At 39.1% G+C, this 19,363-nt stretch overlaps 10 protein-coding genes across 13 annotated transcripts; 4 read left to right on the top strand and 6 right to left on the bottom strand.

Moving 5' to 3' along the window:
• Positions 1–2: 2 nt before the first annotated feature.
• On the bottom strand, positions 3–1,173 carry Gasu_13830 (glycine-rich RNA binding protein). Of its 2 annotated transcripts, XM_005707885.1 has the most exons (3): positions 824–1,043; positions 477–578; positions 3–426 (listed from the first exon to the last, which is right to left on the bottom strand). In XM_005707885.1, the coding sequence occupies exons 1-3, from the start codon at positions 926–928 to the stop codon at positions 187–189; spliced, it is 447 nt and encodes a 148-aa protein (XP_005707942.1). In that variant the 5' UTR covers positions 929–1,043; the 3' UTR covers positions 3–186. The 2 variants fall into 2 exon arrangements, with proteins under 2 accessions (XP_005707942.1, XP_005707941.1); XM_005707884.1 differs by having other exon boundaries at positions 477–1,173.
• An 847-nt stretch (positions 1,174–2,020) lies between these two features.
• On the top strand, positions 2,021–5,269 carry Gasu_13820 (26S proteasome regulatory subunit N1). 2 transcript variants are annotated; one of them, XM_005707882.1, is made up of 6 exons: positions 2,021–3,245; positions 3,297–3,648; positions 3,713–3,837; positions 3,889–4,453; positions 4,507–4,716; positions 4,772–5,269. In XM_005707882.1, exons 1-6 carry the CDS (start codon positions 2,086–2,088, stop codon positions 5,183–5,185), a joined length of 2,826 nt encoding a protein of 941 aa, XP_005707939.1. In that variant the 5' UTR covers positions 2,021–2,085; the 3' UTR covers positions 5,186–5,269. The 2 variants fall into 2 exon arrangements, with proteins under 2 accessions (XP_005707939.1, XP_005707940.1); XM_005707883.1 differs by having other exon boundaries at positions 2,141–3,245.
• A 260-nt stretch (positions 5,270–5,529) lies between these two features.
• Gasu_13810 (DNA primase large subunit) lies at positions 5,530–7,160 on the bottom strand. Its single transcript, XM_005707881.1, has one exon. It carries the CDS (start codon positions 7,141–7,143, stop codon positions 5,677–5,679), a length of 1,467 nt encoding a protein of 488 aa, XP_005707938.1. The 5' UTR covers positions 7,144–7,160; the 3' UTR covers positions 5,530–5,676.
• A 330-nt stretch (positions 7,161–7,490) lies between these two features.
• Positions 7,491–9,075, top strand: Gasu_13800 (tubulin). 2 transcript variants are annotated; one of them, XM_005707880.1, is made up of 1 exon: positions 7,491–9,075. In XM_005707880.1, exon 1 carries the CDS (start codon positions 7,607–7,609, stop codon positions 8,936–8,938), a length of 1,332 nt encoding a protein of 443 aa, XP_005707937.1. In that variant the 5' UTR covers positions 7,491–7,606; the 3' UTR covers positions 8,939–9,075. The 2 variants fall into 2 exon arrangements, with proteins under 2 accessions (XP_005707937.1, XP_005707936.1); XM_005707879.1 differs by having other exon boundaries at positions 7,581–9,075.
• A 114-nt stretch (positions 9,076–9,189) lies between these two features.
• Positions 9,190–10,110, bottom strand: Gasu_13790 (ubiquitin). The gene has a single exon (XM_005707878.1). It carries the CDS (start codon positions 10,007–10,009, stop codon positions 9,320–9,322), a length of 690 nt encoding a protein of 229 aa, XP_005707935.1. The 5' UTR covers positions 10,010–10,110; the 3' UTR covers positions 9,190–9,319.
• An 82-nt stretch (positions 10,111–10,192) lies between these two features.
• On the bottom strand, positions 10,193–11,980 carry Gasu_13780 (tubulin). Its single transcript, XM_005707877.1, has one exon. The coding sequence runs from the start codon at positions 11,612–11,614 to the stop codon at positions 10,280–10,282; it is 1,335 nt and encodes a 444-aa protein (XP_005707934.1). The 5' UTR covers positions 11,615–11,980; the 3' UTR covers positions 10,193–10,279.
• A 1,360-nt stretch (positions 11,981–13,340) lies between these two features.
• Positions 13,341–14,155, top strand: Gasu_13770 (DnaJ (Hsp40) homolog, subfamily B). The gene is made up of 5 exons (XM_005707876.1): positions 13,341–13,459; positions 13,517–13,574; positions 13,631–13,812; positions 13,860–13,959; positions 14,016–14,155. The coding sequence occupies exons 1-5, from the start codon at positions 13,374–13,376 to the stop codon at positions 14,103–14,105; spliced, it is 516 nt and encodes a 171-aa protein (XP_005707933.1). The 5' UTR covers positions 13,341–13,373; the 3' UTR covers positions 14,106–14,155.
• A 10-nt stretch (positions 14,156–14,165) lies between these two features.
• On the bottom strand, positions 14,166–15,880 carry Gasu_13760 (syntaxin 1B/2/3). The gene is made up of 9 exons (XM_005707875.1): positions 15,764–15,880; positions 15,583–15,707; positions 15,364–15,521; positions 15,195–15,309; positions 15,079–15,142; positions 14,938–15,029; positions 14,773–14,886; positions 14,472–14,722; positions 14,166–14,421 (listed from the first exon to the last, which is right to left on the bottom strand). The coding sequence occupies exons 1-9, from the start codon at positions 15,870–15,872 to the stop codon at positions 14,316–14,318; spliced, it is 1,134 nt and encodes a 377-aa protein (XP_005707932.1). The 5' UTR covers positions 15,873–15,880; the 3' UTR covers positions 14,166–14,315.
• Positions 15,881–15,889: 9 nt separating this feature from the next.
• Positions 15,890–17,350, bottom strand: Gasu_13750 (ADP-ribosylation factor GTPase-activating protein 1). The gene is made up of 4 exons (XM_005707874.1): positions 17,283–17,350; positions 17,157–17,236; positions 16,223–17,103; positions 15,890–16,159 (listed from the first exon to the last, which is right to left on the bottom strand). The coding sequence occupies exons 1-4, from the start codon at positions 17,339–17,341 to the stop codon at positions 15,914–15,916; spliced, it is 1,266 nt and encodes a 421-aa protein (XP_005707931.1). The 5' UTR covers positions 17,342–17,350; the 3' UTR covers positions 15,890–15,913.
• A 10-nt stretch (positions 17,351–17,360) lies between these two features.
• Positions 17,361–18,895, top strand: Gasu_13740 (thioredoxin-like protein). The gene is made up of 6 exons (XM_005707873.1): positions 17,361–17,434; positions 17,486–17,551; positions 17,607–17,845; positions 17,906–17,942; positions 18,015–18,092; positions 18,141–18,895. Exons 1-6 carry the CDS (start codon positions 17,402–17,404, stop codon positions 18,285–18,287), a joined length of 600 nt encoding a protein of 199 aa, XP_005707930.1. The 5' UTR covers positions 17,361–17,401; the 3' UTR covers positions 18,288–18,895.
• Positions 18,896–19,363: the final 468 nt, after the last annotated feature.

Raw genomic sequence — 19,363 nt, 5'->3', positions numbered from 1 at the left:
CCAACTACCAATACTAATGAATGAAGGAACTACCTGTTTATGCCCACGATATGAATGAGTAACACTACATCTCACGAGACAATACTAGATACCAAGTAATTAACCTGCATACTCCAAAGCAACAACGACAACAACCAACACAAAAGAAACACTAGAACCTATAACAATCTTTGACTAAGGGGAAGATCAATCGAAATCTTCGCGTCTGCGAAAACCGCCATCACGGCGTTCTCGATTGTAACGACCGCCATCTCCACGGTCATAGTTTCTACGGTTATCGTAGTCACGACGCTCGAATCCACCGCCCGAACGAAAACCACCTCCATAACGACCGCGTCCACCTCCTCCTCTACCGGAAGCAAACTCGTCATCTCGTTGTTCACGAGTCATTGCCTTGTTTACTCGAATGGTTCTTCCTTGCAGGTCCTAACCCTACACTTCACTTTCCCCGAAAAATCACTACAATTGAGACTAACCTGACCGTCCAGAGCTGCTATGCACTCGTCGACTGAAGAACTTTCGGCGTATGAAATAAATCCAAAACCTCGAGACCGTCCAGTTTCTCTGTCTATGACCACCTTGGAAAATACAGGAAAAAATAAACGTTGAGAAGGTTTCCGTGGAAAAATTTTGGTATATACACAAGTCATTCACAATCAATAGTTCCCCAAAGGCCACAGGTCTTTCAAGGGAAACCTTTTGGTGCCCAAGATTGTATGAAACACAAAGATACACACTATGGGACTTCCCACGACCTGAGACACTATGTACGAACTTGCGGATGCCGTGTTTATCCCAAAACTAAAGGAACGAAAATATTCACCCTTGCGTCTACGACTTCTCCATACTTGGAAAATACTTGTTTCAAGTCTTCCTCACTTATTGACCAGGGAAGACCACCAACAAACACACGGTTATCCTCCGACATGCCACCTACTTGCCGAAAATTGCACACTGAAAATTAAACAACGGGCCGGTCATGAAGTTTTGGGGTCTTCCTCATAAACAGCCCAGAAAAAAAACCTTGATAATAACCAATGCAATATCCAGTTGCATAACTTCAGTTCAGAATGATGATGAAAAATCAAAGTTTGATAGTACCCGAAAGGAAAGGTCTACAGAAAAAAAACTCGCCGACTGTGGGATAATCGTGGATTGAACAACTCGAACCCACGACCACCAGGTTAAAAGCCTGGCGCTCTAGCCAACTGAGCTAAATCGGCAGCTGATGGGAGGGAGCATTTTGAGGATTTTAAGCTTTTATTTGTTACTCCAATCAGTCCTTATGTGCATTTGAAGGGAAGAAAAACCTCCATCTTTCTTTTTTTTATTGGTTCCGACTGTCAACATTTTGTGTACATTCAAAATTTTACTCTCATTGAGATATTGTATTTTCCAAAAAGGTGGTGTTTACAGAATCATGCAGCTTCTAATACAATTTAGCAAATGAAGTATTCATTTAAGAAAAGGTCATCCTTGAGTTTTCAATACGAATGACATTCTTTTGACTAGGAACAGTGAAAAGGTTGGTTTTACCATTTGATATCAAAGCTGAATGAACACAGTATTCAATCGTAGAGCATGTTGTGAGATGTTCTCAAAAGTATGTCCCACTTCATCATTATGGCTGTCATACCCAACTACTTACAAGTCGCATTTTGAAATTTGTTTGTTTTTTCTGATACTTTTCTCAAAGATACATTTTAAGAGCCTGAGTTGCTCTACGGAAAGTTATCTTGAAATACTCATTCCTTCTATTCAAAGGATGGGAAAATGTTTGTATGAGCTTTCAACTTTTTTACAAAAGGAACTTAGCGTACAACAATATTTTTTGAAACCATTTTAACAAGAAACTAAATTGATCCAAACTGGGCTCTTTGTTGTGAGCTATGCAAACCCATTTCAATGTGACAACAAGAGAACCAGCAACTCTTTAGTTTCAAAAGAAGATATTAGACAAAATGCCGCATCAGTAGTAATAGTTTTTTGTATGTAGCATGATATGACCACAAACTAAAGAACCCATTGATTAATTGCCGTGACTCTGCGATTCAAGAAATATTATAATTTTCACTTCCAATTGAAATGGTACAAAATCAAAACAACACAAACCATAGTTTGTCAAACTCACGTGGTGATAAAAAAATGGAGAATAACGTGACAAAAGAACCCAACACCAACGAGACAGAAGAACTTTCGGAGGAAGATCGTCAAATGAAGGAGGAGTTTGACCTCTTGGCGGAAAGAGTACAAGATCCCGACCTTGCTGTGCAAAAACTTGCCTTGGAGACCTTAAAGTCAGAAATTCGATCGTCTACTTCTTCCATGACTTCACTTCCGAAGCCTTTGAAGTTTATGAGTGAACACTATGAGCCACTCAAGACCTTTTTCCAAACTATGGTCGACGGGGAAAATAAGAGAGCGTTAGCAGATATTCTCTCAGTGCTTTCCATGACTATGGCCCCTGAAGACTCTTTAGATTGTCTTCATTATAAACTTTTAGGAACTCAGGAAAACCCCGAATCGTGGGGTCACGAGTACGTACGACATTTGGCAGGGGAAATAAGCCAAGAGTACGAGAAGAGGATTCTAGCTGAAGGACAAGATAGTGGAATGGAAGATATTATGTCAATGGTTAAGCAAATTGTTCCCTTTTTGCTTTCTTCGAATGCAGAACCAGAAGCTTGCGATTTGTTGTATGAAGTGGACCATTTGAAAAGTTTGGTTGATTACGCTGAAGAAGCCAATTTTGAGAGAATCTGTCTTTATCTCCTTTCTTCAGCCGATTATGTTCCAGAACCCGATGTCTTTGATATCTTGCAAGTCGCTTGCTCGATATATCGTAAACTGGGAAGATCGACGCAAGCAATGAGGGTTGCAATTCGACTCGGAGATATGGAGTTGATGAGTAATATATACCAAAGTGATCCTGAAAAGGATGCGTTAGGAAACGTTGTTGCAGTAAGAACTCAGTTGGCCTTGGATTTGGCTAGTCGAAATATATTCCTCGAAGAAGAAACCAACGAAGATTTGAAGAATTGGATGGGAAATACTCGTCTGTATGAGTTTTATTTATCTTTGGCAAAGGACTTGGACGTTATGGAACCAAAGACTCCTGAAGATATCTATAAAAGTCACTTGACGGACGGTATAGGCCGATTGGGTTTGAATAGCAATTTGGATTCCGCTCGGCAGAACTTGGCAGCAACGTTTGTCAACGCTTTCGCAAATCTTGGCTTTGGAAAGTATGTTCAATTTTCTCGCTTTTAGAAGAAACGAAAGTCTTAGTTGAATAGGGACAAGTTACTAATGGATGAAGAGAGTCGTTGGGTATTTAGGAACAAAGACCACGGAATGATGAGCGCTACAGCTTCCTATGGTGCCCTTATGCTATGGGATATTGATAGTGGTTTGGCAGAGTTGGACAAGTACATGTACGCCTCAGAAGAGTATGTTCAAGCTGGCGCTCTTTTGGGAATCGGAATTGTATCTTCCGGTATTCGAAGTGAAGTTGATCCAGCACTTGCTCTTTTGAGCGAACATGTAGAGAATCCTCGTTCCTCTTCCATTCGAATTGGTGCTATTTTGGGTTTAGGATTTGCCTATGCGGGGACATGTCGAATGGAAATCCAAGAACTTCTTATCCCTGTGAGTCTTTATATATTGCTTATCATTGAATGTGATAGTTGTACTGAATGTCGTCATACGTTAGATTGTTGCGGATGCATCTGCTCCATTGGATACGTTATGTTTTGCCGCACTTAGCTTAGGTCTGGTCTTTCAAGGTTCAGCGGATGAAGAATTGGTATCCACTTTGATTCAGGCACTTTTAGATAGGTAGTGAATTACTATCGAGAGTTTTCTTTCTCCAATACTCAATTCCTTTAGGGACTTGGCAAGTTGGGAAAATGAATCAATGATTCGCTTACTTCCCTTGTCACTTGCAATGTTATACACCGGAAGAAGAAATGGTACGGATGCAGTCATTGAAGCCATTCAAGCACAAATTCCTGGTGCACCTGGAAGAGTTGCTGCTAGGCTTGTTTCAATTTTCAGTTCAGCTGGAAGTGGAGATGTGTTAAAGGTGCAAGAATATCTTAATATGTGTGGACTGCATCCTTCTCATTTGGAAGGTGCAGATGAAGAAGCAACCACAACGGAAGAGATGTCTTCTGGGAATATTGCATCATCAACCAATCATGAAGACCATACATCTTCGTCTCCCGAAACTCAGTCAGAACGCCTACCAAAAGATAAAAAAGACGAAAAAGAGTTGGTAGATGAGCAAACAGCAGCTTGTTTAGGCATCGCAGCAATTGCTATGAGGGAAGATATTGGAACAGAAATGGCGTTCCGTCTCTATGGTCATTTGTTGCAATATGGAGATGCAGCTGTTCGAAGAATTGTACCTTTATCTTTGGGTCTTTTATCGGTTTCTTATCCACGTTTACAGGTACGAGATAATATGAGCATCCTTTATCATCTTCTATTTCTCTATTTATATAGGTTATGGACCTACTATCCAAGTTAACCCATGATAACGATAGAGAAGTTGCTTATGCAGCTATAATGGCATTGGGTTTTATTGGAGCAGGAACCAATCACGCTAGAATAGCTTCTTTGTTGAGACAACTTTCTGCTTTCTACGTTAAAGACTCTTCTGGTTTGTTTGCTGTTCGTATAGCCCAAGGCATTCTTCATATGGGAAAGGGACTGGTAAGTCGTCGTCGTCAAAAAGCATATGAAACTATTTTGATTTCTACTTACTTAGATAACGCTATCACCAATGGACAATGAACGCTTTTCTATATATCCTAATGCTTTTTGTGGTTTGTTTACGATTATCTATTTGTGTTGTGTTTCACAACATACTCTTTTGAATAAGCATCACTACTTGTTATATTTGTTATTGTTGGCAGCTCGCCCTCGAATGTTGTATACAGTAGATGAAGAAATGAAGCCTTTATTAGTTCCTGTACGTGTTGGACAAGCCGTGGATATTGTTGGGCAAGCGGGAAGACCTAAAAGTATTACTGGTTTCCAAACACATACTACTCCTGTTCTTATTGCAGGAGGTGAAAGGGCAGAACTTGCTACTGAGGAATATATACCCGTTGCCCCCAGTTTGGAAGGATTGGTAGTACTTGTGAAGAATCCGCATTATGTGAAAATGGAAGATATGTAGTGTTATTCATGGAAAAGGATATGATATTAAGATGAATAATAAACAAGACAGTTGTTGGAAACCAATGAAACGGCATTATTCCATGGAGCATGGCTTTGAGTAATTGAGCACACCACCACAATCCGACCGATCAACTGTCGAAGCACACTTATTGGAGAGCCCATACAAAGATTGGATTTGCTGAGAATTTTTCAAAAGACAGGTGATTATGGACACTTAGAAAGAAGGAGGAGCGATAGTTCTGGATTATTTATTGTTTTGAGATGTTCCATGGTCCAAAAGTTGTCCATTCCTAACCACCTTTGTATCTAAAGTGACAAAAGAAGAATCATGAGATGTCATAACCAACAATCATTTAAAAAGCATGCCTTTGAGAAAGCATTTGTCTTGAGTTTCGTATAAACAAAACAGTCCATAGAGGAATCATGTGATATATCTCTCTCTCTCTCTTTCTCTTTGTGTGTGTGTGTGTGTTGTGTTGAAAAATAGTCTTAGCTATGGGAAAGGTTTTCTTTCGTTGCAAGAGAGTCAAAAAAGTAATGATTTGGATGCGTTGTTGTCGGACTGAATTCTTCCGAGGATGTTGCTATTTGTTGTCCTGTTTTCTTCATTTGCATAGTCATCCCACAAGCTACTTGAAAATGTCCTTCTTGAGCCTTTTGTACGATGGATGCTCTACATCCAGCTTCTTCAACTCCATATGTTTGCAATAGGGTATCAAGAGAGGCACTATTGAGTTCTCTGAAAGGACAACCGTGTTCTTCATGAGCCGAAGGACGTTGCTGAATAATTTTCATACACGAGAAAGGAGTATATGAGGCACGTTTTCCTTCCCTCCCATAATGATGACGAATGGCATAAGCATATTCTTTGTCAAACTTGTCAGAAGAAATGCCACCTTTGGAAAATTCTGTCTTCCAAAAATGGAGAGATTCGTCCATAGATAAACCACAGTCTTTTAAAAATAAACCCAGCTGAAGACGAGCACCATGTTTCAAATGATGATTCTGTTCCAATCGTTTCATCAAACGAAACATACAAAGCGGCATGTGAAACATTGCTTGAGGAAGATCTTCCAAGTGAATGGCTTTCTCAAGATTTTCCGCATCTTTCAATGAATATGAAGAAAACTGATTCACAAAGAACTTTTGAGACTCTCGTAGACTTTCCAACAACAAGTTTAACTGTTCTTGTTCTTCAGCAAAGTGCTCCATTTTGCGTAAAACTCCAAGACCCTTAGATAAAACACTCCTAAAACGAGAAACCAAAAAACTAGTCAACTGTTCTGAAAATAAATAGGCATAACCTGAACGAATAATCACCGAACGATGTCTCAATAGCTCAGGAACTTGTTCAAAAGGAACTTGATATAACAAAAGCGTCATGCTACTCGGCAGCTTTTGATAGAGACGATGATACAGCTGAGCAAACTCAGGATCTTGATCCAAATTCTTCACCACCTTTCTCAACGAAATCTCTTCATCACTCCACACAGCTTGGAGTTGATCTATCAAAGTGTCTATCTGAGTTGGCGGCGAGTTTTCTAGTCTCCACTGAAAGAGCACAGTTTCGTTTTGGAGAAACCATGCTTGGGCATTTTGTTGTTTACAGAAAGCAAGTCTTAACAAGTAATGAGACAATACATCTCGTGATTCCGTATCATATAGTCGGTCAGTTATAATATTTTCGTATGAATAGTACTCATTTTGCTGTCGCCGAAGAAACAAAAACTTTTCAATAGCACTAGTCAACTCCTGAAATGACGCTCCTCTGGAACGAAGTTTATCAATCTCTTGCAAAAGCTGTAATCGTTGAGCGGCTATTTCCCAAAGAGACTCTATGGGTGCCTCGGTTGAAGGACAGTGTAAATAGAACTGAGGTTTGTTAGCTAGAAAATGTCTCTTGTTGTTTGTCTTTTCTGACAGAGGTGAAGTTATATTGCTCTCAGGAAACTGCATGGCACACAATTGTCAAATTGGAATTTCGAAAAGTTCAAAATGGCAACAAGGCTGAATGGTGGAAAGCATAATTGAAATACGGAACCATATAGTACGGATAGAATTTCATGGAATCATGATTGCAATAGACAATAGTGATGGATAAAATCAATGTTCCAAATATATGTCATATAAGGAATAAACTATAGACACTTATAATACTTTGAAGGTACAAGTTTATTCTGGTGAGCCTGTAATAATGGTCAATGTCCATCATAGGTTCAGAATTCCGCTCCCCTTCTTCTTCTTCTTCTCATGGTTCGACCGCAAAAGCCCGCCAAATTTAATAACATCCGAAAGAAGAATGCCTTTTCAAATTTCTTTGTTTGCTTGTGCAATTCCGTACCCCTTTCTTAATACTTTGGTAAGTCATACGATGCTTTCAAGTATTTGCTAAATTATTTGACCTGTTTTAGAATATAAAATGAGGGAAATTGTTCATATCCAAGCAGGACAATGCGGCAACCAAATAGGTTCAAAGTTTTGGGAAGTAATCTCCGGGGAACATGGTATCAACCCCTCCGGACTTTACGAAGGAAATTCTCCGTCACAACTGGACAGAATCAATGTATACTACAGTGAAGCGACAGGAGGAAGATATGTTCCCCGTGCTGTGTTGATAGACTTGGAACCAGGGACAATGGACGCTGTAAAAGCCAGTCCATACGGAAAACTCTTTCGCCCAGACAACTTTGTGTATGGTCAGAGTAGTGCCGGAAACAACTGGGCAAAAGGTCACTACACTGAAGGTGCAGAGCTCATAGATAATGTCTTAGATGTAGTCCGGCGAGAAGCAGAGTCGTGTGACTGCTTGCAAGGCTTTCAAATCACACATTCACTTGGAGGTGGAACAGGTTCTGGTTTAGGAACCCTTTTAATCTCTAAAATACGGGAAGAATATCCCGATCGAATGATGGGTACCTATTCTGTAGTTCCATCCCCAAAGGTGTCCGATACTGTGGTGGAACCTTATAATTGTACTCTTTCCGTTCATCAGTTGGTTGAAAACGCAGATGAAGTATTCTGCATTGACAATGAAGCACTTTATGACATCTGCTTCCGAACATTGAAGCTCAGCAATCCTAGTTACGGAGACTTGAATCATTTGGTTTCAGCAGTGATGTCAGGTATTACTTGTTCATTGCGTTTCCCAGGACAGTTGAATGCAGATCTACGAAAGTTGGCTACCAATTTGATTCCCTTTCCACGCCTTCATTTCTTCATGATTGGATTTGCACCCTTAAGTTCACCAGGCTCACAACAGTATCGTTCTGCTAGTGTTTCTGAGTTGACTCAACAAATGTTCGATGCCAAGAACATGATGGCTGCATGTGATCCCCGCCATGGTCGCTATTTAACTGCTGCAGCATACTTCCGTGGAAACATGTCAACACAAGATATTGATGATCAAATGTTTAACATTCAGAACAAGAATTCCTCCTACTTTGTTGAATGGATTCCAAACAACATCAAAAGCTCTCTGTGTGATATTCCTCCTTTAGGTATGAAAAAATCAGCAACGTTTGTGGGCAATTCTACCTCCATACAAGAACTATTTCAACGAGTTGGTGAGCAATTTACCGCAATGTTTCGTCGCAAAGCTTTTCTTCATTGGTATACTGGAGAGGGAATGGATGAAATGGAGTTCACGGAAGCAGAAAGTAACATGAATGACTTGGTGTCAGAATATCAACAGTATCAAGAAGCTACTGTCGAAGATGACTTTGATGTCGACATAGAAGAGGAAACATTTTAAACAATTGTGCCTTTATGGCGTCCAAGTTCATTTGATTCTCCTCACTGGTGTTTCATATATGTAGTCATTCATAATTTGGTGAACAGCACTAAAGTTGTTTTGGATAAACAATTCCATTTGAAAGTTTTCATCCCATTCTTTTCCGCTACATATTGTCTCGTATATCTCGTGCCTAATTGTGGTCAATGTCACAAGAACGTCATTCAAAAATGACAAGCACCACGGAGAGCCTTCTGCATGCTGTTGCCAAAATAAAGCTATTGACCCGTTGAAATATTATTATTGACATAAAAATAGAAAAACTTGCAATAACCACAAACAAACATTTATTCACTCAAGCAAAGCACTCAATACTAAAAGTTTCGCAAAAAGCAAACACACTTAGAGTCCTCCCCTCAAACGCAACACCAAGTGAAGGGTAGACTCTTTTTGAATATTATAGTCTGACAAAGTACGACCATCTTCCAACTGTTTACCAGCAAAAATCAAACGTTGTTGGTCTGGGGGAATACCTTCCTTGTCTTGAATCTTGGACTTGACATTTTCAATAGTATCTGAGGGTTCAACTTCAAGAGTAATAGTCTTCCCAGTGAGAGTCTTCACAAATATCTGCATGCCTCCCCTCAAACGCAACACCAAGTGAAGGGTAGACTCTTTTTGAATATTATAGTCTGACAAAGTACGACCATCTTCCAACTGTTTACCAGCAAAAATCAAACGTTGTTGGTCTGGGGGAATACCTTCCTTGTCTTGAATCTTAGACTTGACGTTTTCAATAGTATCTGAGGGTTCAACTTCAAGAGTAATAGTCTTCCCAGTGAGAGTCTTCACAAATATTTGCATGCCTCCCCTCAAACGCAACACCAAGTGAAGGGTAGACTCTTTTTGAATATTGTAGTCTGACAAAGTACGGCCATCTTCCAACTGTTTACCAGCAAAAATCAAACGTTGTTGGTCTGGGGGAATGCCTTCCTTGTCTTGAATCTTAGACTTGACGTTTTCAATAGTATCTGAGGGTTCAACTTCAAGAGTAATAGTCTTCCCAGTGAGAGTCTTCACAAATATTTGCATTTTTTAATACCTAAACAGCCAAACAAGTTGACAAGCACGTGGAACCAAGCAACCAATCAGTCACAAATCCAAAATCTGAGAAAAGGTATAACGGATCAATGACAGCTTATAAAGCATGTAGAAATTGCCCCTCGTGTTGTTAGCTTGACTTTTGCTCTTAAGTGTCCAACATATTGCTCTGTTATTTCAATTATTGTATTTCTTGAGACAAGCAAACCACGTTTATTTTTGACGTTCATTAACAACTGCTGATTAAGTTGGGTATTCTACTTAATATTCTTCGCCTTCCTCACCGTCATCTCCAAAGTCGTCATCTATTGTGGCTTCCTGATACTGTTGGTATTCAGAAACCAAATCGCTCATGTTGCTTTCGGCTTCGGTGAATTCCATTTCGTCCATACCTTCTCCAGTATACCAATGAAGAAAAGCTTTGCGACGAAACATTGCTGCAAATTGTTCACCGACTCTCTTGAACAGCTCTTGAATAGCAGTGGAATTTCCAATAAAGGTTGCCGAACGTTGCATACCCTTGGGAGGAATATCACAGAGAGAGCTTTTGATATTGTTAGGTATCCACTCCACAAATGAAGCAGCATTTTTGTTCTGAACTGTCATCAATTGATCGTCGATTTCGTTTGTTGGAACTTTGCCTCGGAAATATGCAGCTGCAGTGAGGTAACGACCATGTCGAGGATCACAAGCTGCCATCATGTTACGTGAATCGAACATTTGCTGGCAGAGATCGGCCACTGAACTGGATTTGTATTGCTGAGTCCCAGGAGCTGCAAGGGGAGCGAATCCAATCATGAAGAAATGTAATCGGGGAAAGGGAATAAGATTAGTTGCCAATTTACGCAAGTCTGCGTTTAGTTGTCCCGGAAAACGAAGTGAGCACGTAATACCTGACATGACTGCAGTTACTAGTTGATTGAGGTCGCTATATGATGGATTATTCATCTTTAAGGTGTTGTGACAAATGTTATAGAGTGCTTCGTTGTCTATGCAAAACACTTCATCTCCATTTTCTACCAACTGGTGGACTGAAAGAATACAGTTGTAAGGTTCAACAACTGTATCAGACACTTTTGGAGAGGGCAATACTGAATAGGTTCCCATCATTCGATCAGGATATTCTTCCCTTATCTTAGAAATTAGCAAAGTACCCATTCCAGAACCTGTACCTCCACCCAGTGAGTGAGTTACTTGGAATCCTTGTAAACAGTCACATGCTTCTGCTTCCTTACGCACTACATCTAAAACTGCATCAACTAACTCTGCTCCTTCTGTATAGTGACCTTTAGCCCAGTTGTTTCCAGCACCACTTTGACCATAGATGAAGTTGTCTGGGCGAAACATTTTTCCAAGTTTACCACTTTTGATAGCATCCATAGTGCCTGGTTCCAAGTCCACAAGAACTGCACGTGGAACATAACGTTTGTCCGAGGCCTCAGTGTAATAGACGTTGATACGGTCCAGTTGAGAGGGGGTGTTTCCTGCATAAAAACCGTCAGGTGAGAGGCCGTGTTCGTCACATATTACTTCCCAAAACTTGGTTCCTATTTGGTTTCCACACTGCCCAGCTTGCACATGTACAATCTCACGCATTTTCTAACGAAGAAACAGATACTCAGTTTAGAGATACTTTTAAACTACTTTATACTATCATACCTTGTTTAAATGAACTACTAAACGAAAAGACTTGTTCGAAAAATAAGTGAAAAAGAATTAGTCGTGTTCAACCAGCCAAGTCGAATGAGAAAAACAAATGATGCTAGACACGTCCCAATTTGAATGTGGCGCGCTAACAAATTGAATTTGCTCCTCAAGCGCCGATTGCCATCATCGCTGTCTAATGAAAATGTCGCATCTTCCCTCTTTCAATTGTCAATCCAAATCCCCCAAATGGATAGAAATAGCTAATGAAGGCAATACAACAAGTAGAAAACAAAAGAAAAAACAACTTTTGACGATTTATCGCTTTTGGATCCTTTTAGCGTCTGCTGCTTGGGCAGTTTCAAAAATCTTGGGAATATATTATCTTAAACTCTATGATTAACAAGCATGCTTTTGACTTCAACGAATCAAGATATATCCCCGCAACTTATTATTTTATTCTGGTTCTTGGAAGAATGGGTCCCTTTTGTTTTCACTTGGAGTATTATCCTGTTCGAGTATATGGGTTTCTTCAATACAAGAGAGGCTGTAGAAAATGAAAAGAGGCATAGATCCATTTTCTTTTAGTCTCATTATTTCTTTGCATGTGAAACTGAGCTCTTTCATGTGCTTTGGATATTGTACCTATTCCATAGCAATGTATTATACATAAAAAGAGAACATTTGGTCCTAAAGAAACAGACAATTTTACTCTTTTTTTGCTTACCAGAAGCTCTATTTGCAGTTGTATTCTTCGTTTTATAGTGCTTTGGTTACATATTTGTCTCTTTTGAAATCTTCATTGACTATAAAATGCGTCTGGTGCTGTTGTAGAGTTTTAGCCAACTGAGACGAATAAAGTTCTATTCGTAACTTATTCTGTTAGCCTCATAAAGTCATTTTATCTTTCTACAACGTCATTCATTCAAATCTAAAGCATCAATAACATGAATGTTCTTTTCTTCGCTTGCCCGATCGAAATTTAACCATGAGTTTTGATTGTTGTTATTTTCTATATCTTTTCCTACTGTACGGGTAATTGATGAAAGACAAAGTTTCCAATAGGATATTTACTTTCTTGATGCTTCTGTACAATTATGCGTCTCGACACTACGGAATAACGAGAAAATATGTTTCTATCTTTCTTCATTTTCATTAAGAAAGAGACAGCTGGACTCGAAAATAGAAAGTTCAAGATCAATATCTATTCATGTCTACATGTATATCCTTTCTTGTATTTTGAAGTCACTTTATTCTTTCTAACAAGTTGTTGTTAGCCTTTATGGAAACATACTTCCATATGGAACCTAATGCAACATCTTTCGTGAGATTTACTGCTTGTGAAATTCAAGTTGAAGCAGAACGCATCCCAAAACGAAAATATGATACTACTCATTCAAACTTTTTTGATGTGCGAGAAGACTTTTTGTTGATGTTTCATATATTCTTAGAGCAGGCCCTCAGTTTAAACTTACACTTGTATATCGTACACCATTCATAAAGAAAAAGGTATCCCTAATATTTCATCGTTGTGAAGCTTCATTCTTGTAGATATCTTTTTGATAAGAGTGACATCTTTTTGTGTATAGAAAATATTTATCATTTTTACCAAAGAGGAACCATTTTTTGCCTAGTTGAGCATGAAAGACATTTGACGATACAACCTTCACCAAAGAAAGAAAAAAAGGATGGGCAATAGAGGCTTCTTGTGATGGAAAATCCGTATCATGTTTTGGGTCTATCCAGCTTAGCAACAGACAAGGAAATACAAACACGATACAGAAAGCTAGCATTCAAGTAGATTCTTATTTGTCAATAATATATATATATATGTGAATCCTTATTCTTTATTAGGTTTCACCCAGATAGAAATCCTGGTCAACGGGAAGAAGCTGAAAGAAACTTTAAAAGAGTGAGAAACAAGCCTTGGAAAGCAACTATGTTTTATTTCAAGTGGCTTGTTATTAGATTAAAGATGCCTATGATGTACTAAAGCAACAACGAAGGAAACAGTTTGAAAGAGCAGAACCTCGTACCGGAAACTCTGCTCGTGCTGATTTCCGCCAGGGTTCTACTAAGACCCAAAATCGTAACCCTTATACTGGACAACGTTATTCAGGTTTTAGCAAAGCTTCTAATCGTTATACAAGGTATGATGGGAAGCTTTATCTTTACTGGGAACTTAACAGGGTCAAAGGCCACCCCGTTTGTTGGATATTCCTGGTTTACAGATTCTTGTCTTTACTCTAGTGGCATCCACAAGTATAGCGATAGTATTTGGAGACTCCTGGTGGAAGGTAAACAAATATTTCTACTACACTTGCGACTATCTCATTTACGTACAATTATAAAGAAACTCAATCAAGGCAAGTCATTTGATGATATGATGAGACAGAGACATATCTTTCAAGCCAGTAAAGTCCAATTGCGTCAAGATGAATAGAAATACTAACAAATTTTTGGGATATTTTCCAGTAAGTAGCCAATAAAATGTACAGAAGTTGGTTGGCAATAAGACTTTATCGGTTTTGAGCAGTTCCATTTGTTAGTTTCCCGATCATTCTTTTTCATTGCAAATCTTTTGCTACACTTATTTCCAATAACTTCATATATAGATTGCTCTACAAAAGCAGAATATTTAGAATTTTTCTATCTATCCTCCATTATTTGGACGAATAACTGCCACTCCAATAGGGACCAGAATGGCTATAAGTAAAATAATCAAGCAACAAAAGAGACAGAATAGTAGACGATAGTATCTAAAGTATTTCATATAAAATGAGTTGCACTTCAAAAGCATATTCACTACCTTTTCTGATGCTTACGAGCACCTCTCAACTGAGAAGCAGCCGTTTTGGTACTGGCCTTTGCACTACTTATATTGCTTTCAATTTGGTCAATGGTCTCTCCCTGAGCCTCCACTAATACACTCATGTCCAGAAACATTTGTCTTAATTCTTGAATATTCTCTTCCAACTGACGCATAGCACGAGTGCGTTCTTCCACATCCTCCATAACTAGTCGAATGGAATTATAATCACCGTCTCGAGCCATCAACATCTAAAGTCACAAGTTAACCGATCTTTTCATAAAAATCCAGTCCTCAGGACCTGCTGTCGTAAAATTTCTGAACTTGCATTACCACCTGAACCAGTAGCATCTAAGACTGTATCCACTTCTGTCTTGGTTATCTTCGGGTTGATGATTTTCAGTTGTCTTTCCGCCTGATCACAATATTTCTTTAGAATTGATTATCATATCCACCTTTATCCTACCTGATCTCTCATGTCATTTTCACATTCTTCCTGTACATTTTGAAATTCACGCATAGCATTCATAAAACGCTTGGCTAAAGCACCTTGTGTCCCTGTCGACATATTATTTCTAAAGTTTCTCATAATCTATCCCTGTCGTACCAACAATAATGCGAGACTCACTAGATCCTTGCCCTTTTTCTCTCTCGACTTTGTTTTGTAACTCCTTGAAAGTTTTTTATTCAAAACTTCATAAAAAAAAAGGGTTGAAAACCTACTTTCATTCTATCCAAACGTCTCTTAATCCCAACGGCAAGTTCTCTTGCCAACGAAGTCTCTGTCATCAGTTCTTCCTCGAACTTCGAAGCGTTAGTTGGGTTTTCAAGTAACGCACTACATTACCAGGATTACTATAGAAAGGTAACTCTGTTTTAAAATAATACAAACCGGTGTTTTTGTGCAACAGCTTTCGTTTGAAGTTTTAGTTTTTCAATGAGAGCCTTCACTGAGTCGACGTCTTCATAAAAGCTAGATAAGACATTATCTTCTACAGCTCCAGCACTTTGGTTTGTCTGTCCAGATTGCTGACGACTACTTTCAAGGTCCTTCATAAGATGGGTCAACAAGAGCGTTAGGACAGCAACACAAACCGTTGCACAACTTTACCTCGTTGCCGTGTGTCTTGCTGGAAAAGGGTGAAAAGAACTTGCGTTGTAGCTTTGCAAGACCATTTTCCATCTCGTCTAGAATATTCTTCTTTTCTTCTTCCTGAGGTTGCTCGTTTCCTTGTTCTAGTTGTAGTTACTAGGTTCATTGGAAAAGGTGAATGAAGTAGTGTTTTTCTTGCCTTGCTGATAGTCTCCATGCAGTACACGTGAAGCTGCTTGTATAACGTCGTCATCTTCCCTTTCACTGGAAGGTGAAGCTATATTTCTAAGTTCCGTTAGACGATCCATTGTTTATTGGATGTTAAACTTGAGTTGGTCTCGTATCCATTCTATTTCTCTTTGATTTTCACAAAATAAGGATTACTTCGGTCTTCTTCTTCTTCTTCTGGCCACTCCCATTCGCTGTGGGATTTCTTTGTTGTTAACTCTCTCGTTCTATTTTCCCATATATTTGGTTCTTGTTGTTGTTTAGAAGCTGACAAATAGGACGCTGCAGAGACATCAAAACTACTCTCTCTTTCCCGATCGGATGACTGGTATTCTGCAACATCTTCTCTATAATGAAGTTCATTTCGCTATTGTTCACACGATGAGTCCATAAATTCCAAAAAAATATACACCAGTTACTAGGACAGTACCTTTAAGTGCGATATTCCTTGCAACAACTCGCTTCTTTGACCCGAAGAATCAGAATCGTGCAGCCTTTCTATTTCACCTGACACTCTGTTTGAGAAAGACTGCAACCAAGAGTGCAGCTTGGATGCTGTCTGAGCCGTCTTCTCCCTGGCTTGCATTATCAATTCACTTTTCTTTGCTCGTTCTGAGAGTAGTGACACTTGGTTCTTCAATAAACTGGTTACCTGGTCTATGTCAGGAGGACGTTTTGACTCTGTCTCATAAGCAGCACTTGAATCCATCCAGTTATTTCTGTTTGGCATAGTAGGCTGCTTAGATTTCGTCTGAAAGCCATCATCCCGTTGGGAAGCCATGGATACTGAAGGTTCCCACTCCTGGTATTCAGTGGAAGCATAAGAATGTCCTGAACTAAAGTCTGTTGTGTTGTGCACCTGCTGCTGCAAGTTGATAATTCTCCTATTATTTGATCTCAAAGGATTCACTCGTTTCTCACGTTTCGACGCAACCGAATATTCACCATCAGAAAGACCACCAACGCTAATCATATTAGTCGTTACTTCACTCTTTCCTTGTTTTTCATTATGTTCTGTAGTTATTTTAAGCGAAGAAGAATCTCTGTTGGGAAGGTCACTATTCTTTCCACTAGTTCCCCATTCTTCTGTACTCATCACTTGGTTCTGAAGTTTTTCGGCGTACAACTTGGCTGCAGGCGTTTGATACTTTTCAGTAGTAGATAAAGAAAGCGACACGCCTTGGCTTTTCAAAAACTTCTTGAACGCTTTATTGCCTCCGAGCTGCATCTTCTTTATCTCGTGTACTTTCCATCTATCCATTCCAATGCTACGTACAAAAGAAATATGCACACCAAGGGAGCGATGTTTTCCTATCATTCAACTTTTGTATTCTACTATACTCTGCTTATTTCCATCAACTGACCTGAACACTCCAAACAAATAAAAGTACCATAAGTTACAGTAGCCCACTGTGGATTATGTGCTCCACAGTCCACACAGTACCTAAGGAAACTTAATAGAGGAAAAGAATACCCAGTAATAGACGTACATATTTTCATCTAATCTTTGTAAGTTTCGTAGAATATTTAAAGCTTCTTCTTGTTCCATACTTTAAAGACACGAGAAAAAATAATTATAAAGATTGTGAAAATTGGAATTGAACGGATAATGGCTTCCAACTGGCCTCCTCTTCCTAGACAGGTAAGTATGCCAAAGTTTCTGTTTTATTAAATATGACAACAAACAAATAAGCCGATCGGTACTGCATGGGGTCCTCGAGGAGCTCCCATTCAAATGGAAGTGTTTTTGGACTACTGTGTAAGCAACTTTATGAATTGGAAATAGCTTCTCTAAACACTACTCGGTCTCCTAGTGCCCATTTTCCAAAAAAGCGTTTTTCATACTGATGGATCAAGTGCTTCCTGCAATGGAAGAGAAGATATGCTTTTATTTCCAGCATCAAATACAGCCTTGGCACCCCCAATCCACTCTCTTGCACGAAGCAGCATTGGCAGTGAAACAAATCGATCCTGACAAGTTTTATCCGTATTCTCGCGTATTATTTGAAAACTTGGACAATTTTATTGATCAAAAAGTGTATCAGAAGAGTCGGTAAGTGCACAAAAAGGAGAGATGTAGAATATTTGACTGCCAATGGTTTGCTGTATATAGCAAAGAGATGTATGAACAATTGGCAAAGTTAGCAAAGGTATACTATGTGTCTTTTTGAAGAGAATATTCTCATCGAGTTTCGTTTGACTTTGTGTTGTGGTCTTGATAGGAAGTTGGAATTGAACCGGAGCAAGTTTTAAAAAAGTTGGAAATCCTGGATACTAAGGAAGGCAATGATGTAACGGCAGTAAGTTGGAGCTTTTCATATAGTTCAAGGCGATGTCACTTTTGCTAGGATTTAAAGTTGAGTATTCGATATGCTCGTCAATTAGATATTCATGTATCACCTACTTTCATGATCAACAGAATGAAAGATCCTGTAGCTTCAAGTTCTTGGTCAGTTCATGAATGGAAGGAAAGGTTGAGTCCGCTTTTGTCATAAAATGATGTCTGTTCTTTTGTTTGTCTATTAGACAACCATTCCTGTTGCTTTAAAAGCAAAGCAAATCACCGCCGTCCCCACTTTTCACGTCTTTATTCTAACCTAAGACTGCATTGACTTCGGTGTATGTTATCCCGTGAGGATGAGACGACCAACTGTTGAGTGAAACGAGCATAGCGTAGTTTTTGAGGAGTTGTTCAAACTCTCCTCTTTGCTGGTGGTTGCAGTTTCTTCTGAGACTTTTTATGTCTTTTGGAATGAAACTGTGGACGACCACAGAGAAGGAGCTTTGGAAGCCTCTTTAAAAGTTACGTTGTATGCCAATATATGCTCAAGTTTCGGAAAGGTAGCTGAGCGGGTTGCCAAGTTTGTAGTCGAGGGTTGTTATGTAGTAAAGAGTGCCCGTGTTGAAACAAGTTTTATATGCGCTCCCAACTTTGAGTGGCGACGCAATATTTGAACCCATAACAGGTTCCAGTTGATGAAGATCAATAAAGTGCTTTCAGTTGCTGATATTCTTTTCTCTTGTTGTATCAAGATACTCAGTAACGTTGCCTCGAGATAGAAGGATATCTCTTATATATATATATATATATTAGGGATTGTGTAAACAAGAACTGCCACACTTTGCCACAGCTTCGTGTTTTATCCTTTTTTACACTGAAAGAAGGGGTGATTTTATCTCCATAGTTTAATGAATAGGATAGAAATACCTGTCGTAGTGCTAACCCTAGGAAGATCACAATGATTCTTCAAAACTAACTATTCGAGAAACCATCAGGTTCTCCATTATCAGCAGGATACTTTCTTTGGCGAGTGATGATGCATTCTGATACCGTTGTTGCAGAAAGATTTTGTTTTTGATAACTGCAGGAAATTCTTTTCCACCAAGTCAAGATCAGAAGAACCAATTTGTCTATTTCAACCTTTTATTCTATGAAATGGAATGCGGATGTGACTATGACCCGAAAAAACAATAGTAAGAATATCTAATCATCGGCCTTCTAAGAGAATTTCTTATATCTGTATAGTTCTAAAACCTGGACAGGTACTTGTGAATTGCTTTCATTATCCTC

The sequence above is a fragment of the Galdieria sulphuraria genome, assembly GCF_000341285.1.
Source record: "Galdieria sulphuraria unplaced genomic scaffold scaf_8, whole genome shotgun sequence".
In the NCBI taxonomy this organism is placed as follows: Eukaryota; Rhodophyta; class Bangiophyceae; order Galdieriales; family Galdieriaceae; genus Galdieria; species Galdieria sulphuraria.
Note: the sequence above shows the minus strand (reverse complement) of the source record. Positions and strands in the feature narration are given on the sequence as shown.